The 12,014-nt window shown below is 41.7% G+C and overlaps 1 protein-coding gene across 1 annotated transcript in view; it reads left to right on the forward strand.

Moving 5' to 3' along the window:
* The window catches only part of LOC133130512 (cadherin EGF LAG seven-pass G-type receptor 1-like), a 74,123-nt gene that overhangs the window by 7,834 nt on the left and 54,275 nt on the right, over positions 1-12,014 (forward strand). The window contains exon 13 of the mRNA XM_061245154.1: positions 159-272. Coding sequence (XP_061101138.1) covers positions 159-272 — 114 coding nt within the window. The remainder of the gene's footprint in view (positions 1-158; positions 273-12,014) is intronic.

Genomic DNA, 12,014 nt, shown 5'->3' on the forward strand with positions numbered 1-12,014 from the left:
GCAGCCTGAGCCGTTTGGGGACACACTGAAAATCTTGGAGCATTCTACAACAGACCATCACAACAGATTCTCGACGAGTTGACCGCCTGTGAGTGCCTCTGCCTGTACTGCCTGGTCATTGTCTGAACATGTGTCTGTTAAAAGACAACGCCCATCAGTGAACAAGGGGGTCCTGATGGGTGCCACCATGGATCCATCCCCCTCAGCCTCCTGTTCCACCCTGCTCGCCATCACCTCCTGGGAGAGGGGTGATGACTTTAAGCCCAACTCTGGTCCGTTGACTTGGAATATCCACCACCACACTCACCCAAGCTCTCCGCACCAACGCGCCCCCTGGTGCGACCCCTGGCCGAAGCCAGCACTGTAACCACTCCTGCCAGACTTCTGATCTCCGGGAGTCACCAGGAGGAGATCTCTTTCTACGTAATGAAATCACCCCTCATTCCTGTGAGCAAACCCGGGCTTCTCCAGCACAACCTCCAAGTGGACTGGGTCCAGGGAACCATAACCGGCTGGAGCCCCAACTGTCACCAGTCCTGCTATTCCTGAGACCCCTCCTGACCTGTCCCCCATCCCGCTCGTCTACCACGAAGTCCGTCAGGTGTTCTGCGAGTCCTGGGCCTGCTCCCTACCTCCTCTCCACTCGTGAGATTGTACTGTAAGGGAAACACCAGCAGTTCATGACTGAAAGATTGTGAGAGCTGTGAAGAAACATCAGTTAGTGACAAAAAATCTCCACAGGGCAGGAGTGAAGGTATCTCAATCAACTGTTCGAAGAAGACGTTGAGAGCAGCAATATAGAGGCTATACCACAAGATGCAAACCACTCATCAGTAGTAAGAATTTGGAAAGAAGTACAGAGATGAGCCACAAAAATGTTCAGGAACAAAGTTTTATGGACTGATGAGATCATGATTAACCTACCAAAGTAATGGAAAGGCCAAAGTGTGGAGAAAGGGATCTGCTCATGATCTAAAACATACAAGCTCATCTGTGAAGCACAGTGGAGGAAGTGTCATGACCTGGGCTTGCATGGCTGCTTCTGGAGTGGGCTCTTCATTGATGATCACGAGACTTTAACCCAATTGAGCATGTATTTCACCTCCTGAAGAGGAGATTTAAGGAAGAAACAACTGAAAGAAGATGCAGTAGAAGCCTGGAAAGGCATCACAAAAGAAGAAAGCAAAAGTTTGGTGATGTCCATTGGTCTCAGGCTTAGTGCAGTTATTGCAAGCAAGGAATATTCTACCAAATATTAAGTGTTATTTACTTTCATTTACTTAAATACTCTCTGTTCTAATATTTTTGCTCACCTACAAATAGGGTGGTCTGATACCAAAGTTGCTAGGTTCTAAGTAGTTTAACACGTCTAGGTGTAAATGCCAGGAAATAAAAAGTTGAATGTGATTTCAGCTTTTATCTCAACCCCAGATGTATTCTGTGTATTGTAAACTTTCATTTATTTGTTCCAGAGACGGGCATAATACTTGGACTGAGAACCTATTTGGAAGAGAATGACTACACTATTATCCTCCGCGTATATGACAGTCAGGGACTGTTCCAGGACAACACCATTACTGCCACTGCAACTTGGGAAGCCTGCATAACTAGGGGTTCTTTTTGCATCAGACCGACTTAGAATTACCGTCTGAGTTCACTTTAAATTGACATGAATTGGCATCTGTGTTCATGATCAATTTAATATCAGTGATTATCAGACGTTCTTGATCAAGATATAATCTCATGTATTTTTGCATTGATATTCTTGCTGTATTGTGTGCTCTGGGCTAAGAATTTTATTATAAGAATTTAAAAAAAAGAAGGTTTTTTCAATAAGCATGCTTGAGCAGATTCTTTTATTTCTTTTTTTGAGCAAATGATTGCAAATTCATTGTAATAAGACTTTATAATTTTTTCTATAATTATCTAAATATTTTTACCATTTACACTTCTTTTCATTTACACAATTTACTGTTCTTTTGCTCACATTTTAATTGGAGCTACAATTGTTTGGAAAAATATGAAAACAACAAAAGACAGATATGGGAAAATGTAGTATAGTAGGATGTGATATATATACATTACATTACATTATTACATTATTGGCATTTGGCAGACGCTCTTATCCAGAGCAACGTATAACAAAGTGCATAGCCATAACCAGGGAAAAGTTCGCTGAAAAGACCCTAGAGGGAAGTTCAATTTCAACTGCTACCTGTACAACAAAGATAAGGACGAGGGCCTTTTTTTTTTTCTTTTTTTTTTTTTTGAGAACAAAGAAACAAAGAAACAGCAAAAGTGACCAAAGTTAACTATCCAAACACTGCTTACCTAGCCAAACTAAAAATACCGATACACAAAGCAAGTCACAGAGACAACAATTAAGGTTCACAGGGAGGTAGGGAGGGATGGGGAGAGGTGCTGCTTGAAGAGGTGTGTCTTCAGCTTGCGCTTGAAGGTGGGGAGAGATTCTACAGTTCTGACCTCAACGGGGAGTTCGTTCCACCACCGTGGAGCCAGAACAGACAGTAGTCGTGAGCGTGATGTGGAGGTTCGGAGAGGGGGAGGTGCCAAGCGGCCTGTGGAGGCTGTATACTTTGTATATACTTTACATAACCCTTGAGTTAAAACTAAATACATATTAAAGTGTTCAATATGTTTTCAATAAGAAGAATACATTTGAGTATGTTTAAGTAAATGTAATCCATAGGGTCACTCATGCAGGAATGGTCTCTCTTGGCAAGATATTCGCTTCCTCTTTGTGGAACATCAACAGATGTTTAAGCGGTGGTTCGCAGTGACGAAGTAGCTCAGCTAGTGGAACGCGGTGCCTTTCAATAGGACAGCTTTCGGGAAATGTATTTTTTTTTCTAAATTCTAAATCGGTGTCCTTGAACTACTCCATTGCTTGTCCGCATAATGGCTTCCTTGACTTTAATTGTCACAACTCAGGTCCACAGTCTGACGATGGCCAATCACAGCCTCCAAAGGCAACCAAAACCCAAGAATCAAGACTAGATCCTGAAAGCTCTATTATGGCAGAAAAACCTGTGAAGCAGAACCAGAGACAAAACCAAGAAAATGTTTTTATGAAATGGTGGTTGTAGTATCTCAGAAACTGCTGATCTCCTGTAATTCATTCATTCATGCACACTAGTCACTAGAGGTGCAGAAAAGTCAAAACATTTAGTGAGCAGCAGTTCTGTGGGCCAAAATGCGGTGTTAATGAGACAGGTCAGAGGAGAAGGATCAGACTAGTCAATGCTGACAGGAAGGTGACAGTAATGCTAATAACGCATTACAACAGTAGTATGCAGAAGAGCATCTCTGAACACACAACGCATCAAACCTCTGAGTGGATAGGCTACAGCAGCAGAAGACCAATAACTGAAAAAAACAAGTCTAATAAATACCTAATAAAATGCTCCCTGAGTGTAAATTGTAATGGTTAGATGTTATTTGTTATTTTTTATAAACTTTTTACTGTACATTTTCAGCAAGATCAGCTCATTTCAAACTGTGTTTTTGAGAATAATTTCCTCATGATAAGTATTCAAAGACTGACATAATTGATTAAAGTATACATTTCACAATGTCATCTGTATTTGCTTTCTCCTGGTACATAGCTTCACAGCTCTGATTAGTGGGTCAGAAGGCCAGCAAGCCAAGCATCACTGCAAAGGGGCGGATTGTAGCGTAGTGGTTAAGGTACATGACTGGGAAGCCACAATACGATCTGCACAGCCGTTGGGCCCTTGAGCAAGGCCCTTAACCCTGCATTGCTCCAGGAGAAGATTGTCTCCTGCTTAGTTTAATCAACTGTACGTTGCTCTGGATAAGAGCGTCTGCAAAATGCCATTAATTTAATGTGATAGTTCTGTCCACAGAGCCCACTAGAGTGCTGCATAAACAGAATTAGATTAACTCTTCCGTCTGTGGTTTCACAGTGTGCCTGTTTACGCTTAATCGCCTGTTAGTCTCATCACACGCCACTTCCTCTACACAGATTAAAAGTGTGATCTGTTGGTCTCTAGAGTTTAGAATGGTGCAAAAAACAAAAAACATCCAGTGAGCAGCAGTTATTTGGGCAAAAACGCCTTGTCAATGAGAGAGGTCAGTGGATAAGGGCCAGCCTGGTCAAAGCTGACAGGAAGGTGACAGTAACACAAATAACAACGCATTACAACAGTAGTATGCAGAAGAGCATCTCTGAACACACAACACATCAAACCTCTGAGTGGATAGGCTACAGCAGCAGAAGACCAATAAGTCAAAAAAACAAGTCTAATAAATACCTAATAAAATGCTCCCTGAGTGTATATTGTAATGGTTAGATGTTATTTTTCCTAAACTACTTTTGAATGTATTAGAATAGAAAAATGTTGAACAAGAGTGCAGTTTTCTTGCACATCTTCCAGTGTGGAGCTGTCATATAAAAACACATCTTTGGAGAAAAGCAATACTGATGTCAGTGAGAGAATCAAGAGAGAGGGCTGAAAATGTCTTTGCTCCTCAGGTTTGCCTGTGTGGTTTCTTTTGCTGTCTTGCAGAATCGATAGAAGTACACAGTACTGCTATGGATGTGAAAATCTAATAAATACCTAATAAAGTGCTCACTGAGTATAAGTAGGTGTGACCTGCTCCATCATTTTGGGTTCTATTCGATTGTGAAGAGGAGGATCTCAGCTTTCTTGTAATATTCATAATAACTTTTTACTGTACATTTTCAGCAAGATCAGCTCATTTCAAACTGTGTTTTTGAGAATAATTGACTCCAAAGTCTGTCTGTCCATGTTTGATTTGACAAAAATGATTGTTGCGACTCACAACAGAACGCATTTCCTCATGATAAGTATTCAAAGACTGAAATAATTGGTTAAAGTATACATTTCACAATGTCATCTGTATTTGCTTTCTCCTGGTACATACCTTCACAGCTCTGATTAGTGGGTCAGAAGGCCAGCAAGCCAAGCATCACTGCAAAGGGGCGGCTTGTAGCGTAGTGGTTAAGGTACATGACTGGGAAGCCACAATACGATCTGCACAGCCGTTGGGCCCTTGAGCAAGGCCCTTAACCCTGCATTGCTCCAGGAGAAGATTGTCTCCTGCTTAGTTTAATCAACTGTACGTTGCTCTGGATAAGAGCGTCTGCCAAATGCCATTAATTTAATGTGATAGTTCTGTCCACAGAGCCCACTAGAGTGCTGCATAAACAGAATTAGATTAACTCTTCCGTCTGTGGTTTCACAGTGTGCCTGTTTACGCTTAATCGCCTGTTAGTCTCATCACACGCCACTTCCTCTACACAGATTAAAAGTGTGATCTGTTGGTGCGGTCTCTAGAGTTTATAATGGTGCAAAAAACAAAAAACATCCAGTGAGCAGCAGTTATTTGGCCAAAAACGTCTTGTCAATGAGAGAGGTCAGTGGGGCCAGCCTGGTCAAAGCTGACAGGAAGGTGACAGTAACGCAAATCATGTGATCAGTGGCCCATCGATGGCAACAGTCCTGTGAGACTGGCCATCACTAGATAGATAACGACATCTTTGTACGTGTGTATGCATCATGTATGTTCATAGCCACAAATATTTTTAAAAAGCTATGAAAACCTGCTGAGCAATAAGTTTGCAGATGATCTGTAGCCTTGTAATTCTGTGCTTGGAGAATGATTTATTGCTTAATTTGCTTATATAAAATCATTGTTGTTGCCTTCTCTGAAGAATACTGCTAGCATAGCACTCAGCAGAATTCTGGAAATGCTATTCAGCCTTACCTCCCTATTGACAAACTAAGCACTTAAATTACCTTATAAAAGCATTAAATCGATCACAGAAGTCCCTTTGGTGACTCTAAGACATCATTAAAACGGTGTCCAAAGAAATCGTAAACAGAATGTGGCAAACTACAGAGCATGTCAGATATGATACAATTTACATAGAATCAGTTGTACAGCCACAAACATTTAGTCTAGTACACGTGGAAAAAAATGCTGAAGCATGATTAAAAGGGTGTCAGGGTTTTAGTCCATTTATGGTGTTTGGATGTTTCTTGGCTAAAGGTTGTGTCCAGATATAGAAAATTTGGGCTGAATAGAATAAATAAATAATCAATGTACTACTATCAGGAACTAAAGGGCTTCTTCCGCCTTTCATGCCACCAGCAGCCTCAAAGCAGCCTACGTTTTTTACAGACACCACAGAAGAACAGAAGACAGCAGACGGTTCAGAGAAGCGGAGAGAATAGTTTCACTCATCAAATGGGTCCTGAAATATACTATGAAGTTATCCTTCTCTTCATGCATGTAAGTCTGAGCTCCACTGCCACTTACTCTTGTAATTTGTCATGGACAGAATTTTTTTAAATATGTAAGCCAGTCATAAGTAACATTTGGTCTCATGCGCTGGTCAGCTTGCTGACTTCCCTCTCCTGGAGCATACATTGTTAGCCCCCACCGTTGGCACACATGCCTGAGGGGGAGAGCTAGAGAAGGATTCTTAGAGGCGCCTTCTTGGGCCCTGGAGGCCCCCCTTTTCTCACATTCCTACAGGATTTGAGTACAGGAGTACTGGATATGGTATAAAGATGTTTCATGATAATCCCAGGTCAGAATATAGTGATGTTTGGTGTTATTCTGATTGGTTCAGTGCGACTGGTGTAATGGTCTAGTTTTTGTAACAGTCTACCTTTGATATCACAACCATTCAGGAAAACTGGGCAAAAGCTGTCTCTGTAGAAGCCATGTGTTTTAGCCCCCTGCCTGGTGGGCCTGGCTGTAAATTATAGATGGGTGACTCACTTTTTAGAACTAAGGCCTGGATTTCGGAGATAAGGAGAAGAAACCAAACAGTCTGGGATGTCTCCTTTCCTTTCATTCACCCAAATCAGGTTTATCCCAAAGGTATATTACCATGAGAGGCACAAAAACATATTTACAGCATAATGCAGTTATCATGAAAACTCCCAACTACAGCATTCATAGATATGATGGGGCGGCCTGTAGCATGGTGGTTAAGGTCAGGAAGGGCTGCCATGTGTGAGGGGCCTGTGAGCTGGGGTTCCAATGTTGTTTAGACTACCTGTTGGGGAGTTAAGATGTATGAGTGGTCCAAGGCCAGTTGGGTCATGGGAAAAGAATCCTCCCGAACATTGGTGACCTCCCTGTGACCCCATACCTGGTCACTTCCAAGGGGGAAGACTCCGGACAATGCCACAGTGCCCTCATTTGGGCACTGCTGTCATTACACCGGTGACTGCTCTCTTGGATTAAATATTCAAAACTGCTATTAAGATAGTAAATAGACCCGGTAACACCTTGAAAACATTGCCCATGTGGTCCTTGTATTATTGCATTAAGTCTTATGTAATGGTAACAGGAATTGCATGTAAAATGGATAATCAGGAGGGAAGTTTCATGATAACTGCAACATTATAAAACATAAGGGTAATCTGTTTGGTATGGATGTGATCTGATAAAATCAAGGAATCGGATGAGATACATTTCATACCAAATGGAATTTAATAAACTATAGTTTCAGTATCCCAAGGGAAAACCTACACGTCCTCTCCTGGTAATCATCTCATTTTCCCTACTCAACAACCCCCAACGGTGGGGGTCTAAATTCCAGATTTGACCACCCCTCCAGGTTGATTTATGGCACTGCCGCCTGGTTCCAAACGTATGATTTGGCATAAAAGCAAGGGAGACAGACCAATCTGGGAAGATCGTATTCGACTTCCCACACAACATGTCTTGTGTATGTATGTATGTATGTATGTAAGTATCAGGAAGATCGTATTCGACTTTCCATACGGCATATTCTATACTCTGTGTTTGTGTGTAGTCCAAGCAGGCTAGGTATGATTATTTACTCTATCTCTATTCTTAATTTGTGTATTTTATACTTGATTGTGATATTCTAAAGCTAATAACCTACCTGTCTGCGAATAAACTATTTTGCTTGTAACTTGCGTGATCTCCATGACTCTAATTCATCTTGTACCTTTTCAGCCTAAATTACAACTGAAATACTCAGGGGGAAATGGTGGCCAAAAGACCGACCGATCGGCGGGGCGGTACACCTGTGATAGTTCTAAGTTGTGAGGCCAGCAATTTCTGTCCCTTAAAGGGTCGGGCGACGCAAGGCTCTTGTAATCTGGTGCGAAGGGAACCCATGGGCGTTATAGCGCCGGTTCCTGCCAAATTAGCTCGAAGGAGCCCAGACAATGCTACGCCGACCTGGGCTCGCAAATATCATGGCAGGTTTGCATGTATTGTGTTGATTGGACCCTCAGCCTCTGAGTTCTCCACCGAACTGAGATTTCAGCAGTAATGCTAATCCCGGGAGCATCTATTGAGTAATGGTGGCGCAGGTACAAGTCGAATGTAATCACTCCCGAGGTCCGCGTAAGTTGCAAACCCAAATTGCTAAATTATATTTTAAATGGAGTCAGATAAACGAGTAAAACTATAGTAACCACTAAGCGTACAATACGTTTGAGAACGGAGAATATTAAGAATTGTACTGATCCGTTTCTGGCCAGCTATAAGCGGGATATGGGGCAGGTCAATCCATATCCGACCCATGGCAACGGACCCAGTATATTCTTAAACATAATTGTGCTCTGTTCTTGTACGGAGGATAATAATTAACCCAACTAATGTTCTCCCAACAACGCCAGAAGGAGAAGCACGCAAATCCCCCTTCGGCCCCCGCTAAATTCCGTCATTGGGTTAGCTGTGGGGTTTTACAAATATGCAGTTGTCAGTTTCAGAGATTTGACCGTTAATTTAAAGCCTGGTTCATGAATTAGATCTAGATCTTTGTGTATCCCTTCGTCCTGCTGTGACCATAAATCAAAATGAATATAATTTTTTATGCTTATTTTGTGCTTTATGGTATGCCTTTTGCCATTATTGGCATTGCTTTGTATACTGTGTTGTGCTGTGCTGTGTCGTAATGATTAGACTATCTGTTTAAGCAATCTTAGCACACGCCACTTCCTCTAAACGAATGAAAAGTGTAATTTCAGTGATACTGCATGATCCTTGGTGCAGTTTATAGAGTTTACTCAGAATGGTGCGAAAAACAAAAAACATCCAGTGAGTGTGAGCATTGCTTTGTACACTGTGTTGTGCTGCGTTGTGTTTTAATGACTAGACTCTGCCTCGCAAAGCAAATCTAACGCAATTGCAAGTAACAGAAGCAATGGAAACTTTTTTTCCCTTTGATAAAATCTATTTGGCGAATTCATTTGAATTCAATTTAAATATTGCCTCAAAAATGTAACCTGCTTTTCGGTTTTATTTTGGAAAAATGTATGTATTTGGAACCTGAAGCTTTCAAGCCCCAAAAGAGTTTATTTTACTGTTACACTTAAATACTTTTTGTATTAAAGGTTCATAATCGAAGTTGTTGGCAATGACTATTCAGAATAACACATTAAAGGCTTGTGTACAAGAAGCTATAATTACAGGCAAAAATTCCAAGCCAATTTAACATATTGTAAAAATTTAGAAATTTCACCAAAGAAGACATTTGGTCTGAAAAACAGCTGAACCTCTTGACCATGTCCGCATGCTCTTAGGCATTTTGTTGCTGCCACATGATTGGATGATTAAATATTCACTTAACAAGCTGGTGTCCAGGTCTACCTAATAAGGTGCTCCCTGAGGGTTCAGTTTACCATATATAGTATGCTACTATGTCACTTCAAAATCTTTTTATAGATAGTCAAGTGGAATGGTTTTCCACTCTAAACCTTCCAAATTTCTATATATTTTAGTAAGTTACTGGGCATCTTTGCTACTTTTGTCTATGTTACTTACTTCACTACATACTTCATAAAACTTCAGTGACACACAAAGGTTTTGCTCTGTTTTGCCAACCACAATTTCTGTTCGGCAAAGTAATTCCGCTGTAATTCCGTTGTGTTGTGAAAAAAACTAAACCTATTACTTCACACCTCAGGGCTGGGCTACAGGTATACCAGCAGAGACTGTACCATGGCAACCGAGCAACACATCCATTAACACGGACACAACCCAACTTCTCAATAAAGGTATGTAAGCTAGAAATTAACTGAAGGCATCACAAATTAGTCTAATAAAATAAAGCAACTGCCTGGACAGTTTGTAGTCCACAGTTTAAAACTGTATGTTGAATAATGCATCAGGACAGGTTGGCAGGTTTGTATCAGCCGCAATATCGAGTGCCACACAGTTTTTGTTGTCGTAGAAATCACTAGCTACATTGTTTAAAGTCATTTTGGAGACAAATCCCACAACTGTCAGGCACCAGAACACTGAACCCAAGAGCAAGACCACAGGCGGCAAAATCCAAGTAAAAGTCTTTATTAGATTTTGGGATTTAGGTTCAGACAGGCAAGGCTCGATTTCCAGCAAACAGCAATAATAAAGGTTAGGCAGTTTGAAAACGAAAGTCCAGGCAAAGGTTTGGTACAAGGTAAAGCAGGTACAGCAGTGATAATCCAAAGAACAGACGATGTCACAAGTAAAGGGTTGAAAACACACGGGCAATCTAAACAGAAACAGAATCCGAAATCAAAAACTGATAATCTAAACAGGGTCCAAACAGAACAAGAGGGTAGTCCAAGAGGCGGTGGTCGAAAACAAAACAGGTTGTTACAGATATCAAGCACAACATAACACGGGAAAATACGGCAAAGGCTCATGACAATCTGGTGACAAACTGAACAAATGGGTATAAATACACTTACAACACTAGAACAAAACGAGAAACAGGTGGAATTAATGACAGAAGACAGGAAGGAAGAACATATAAGGACTGGGACACAAACAAAACTAATTCATTAATAAAACGAACAGTAAACAGACTATGGTCAGCCCAGGGTACAAATACACAAAAATACTAAGGACGCTAAGAAAACCGATCACAAAAAACACAGAACCTGACAACAACGGATGCGACTGCTGGCAGATAAATGCTCATTCAAAGCTTGCTGGTATCAAATTTCAGAAGCTGAACAGTGGCTGGAATATTCATACAAATGAGACGGCATGTGCTGTATATGCAGGTTGTTTGCATCTCGAATAGCCACATTTCATTGCGTGAGGGTGCGCTAACTGGAAAATTGGGTTGGAAAATGCAGCAGGGGATCACCAGAATACAGAGACGTCTAAACTCTGTAGTAGTGCTGTCCTCTGAGATTGTGGAATAGCACGTTCATTTTTCCCGTTGTGTTTTCATGTAGCCTATGTTAAGCAACTGCAATGCAGTGGTGCTGTGTCTTGTAAAGCATCAGTTCTGTCAATAATGTCACAGCTTCAGCTGCTGCCTGTCTCACTATGAAGTGAAATTATTCATTAATTCATCCATTCATTCATCCATCCATCCATCCATCCATTATCTTAACCTGCTTATCCTGAACAGGGTCGCAGGGGGGCTGGGGCCACCCCATCACTGCAAGACCCCCCCCGCCCCCAAAAAAAAGGCCATTTGCCATAATAAATTAAATATACAAATTAGTCTAATAAAATAAAACAACTGCCTGTTGCTGTGTCTTGTAAAGCATCAGTTCTGTCAATAATGTCACAGCTGCTGCCGGTCTCACTATTAAGTGAAATTATTCATTCATTCATCCATCCATCCATTATCTTAACCTGCTTATCCTGAACAGGGTTGCAGGGGGGCTGGAGCCTATCCCAGCATACATTGGCCGAAAGGCAGGAATACACCCTGGACAGGTCGCCAGTCCATCGCAGGGCACACACACCATTCACTCACACACTCATACCTACGGGCAGTTTAGACTCTCCAATCAGCCTAACCTGCATGTCTTTGGACTGTGGGAGGAAACTTGGAGAACATGCAAACTCCTCACAGAGAGGCCCCGGCCGACAGGGATTCGAACCCAGGACCTCCTTGCTGTGAGGCGGCAGTGCTACCCACTGCACCATCCGTGCCACCTGAGTGAAATGAATTTACTTTAATAGGCTTAACTTGTGAGGCAAATAGCCGCCAATAGCATCCATGT

This window comes from Conger conger, chromosome 6, assembly GCF_963514075.1.
Source record: "Conger conger chromosome 6, fConCon1.1, whole genome shotgun sequence".
In the NCBI taxonomy this organism is placed as follows: Eukaryota; Metazoa; Chordata; class Actinopteri; order Anguilliformes; family Congridae; genus Conger; species Conger conger.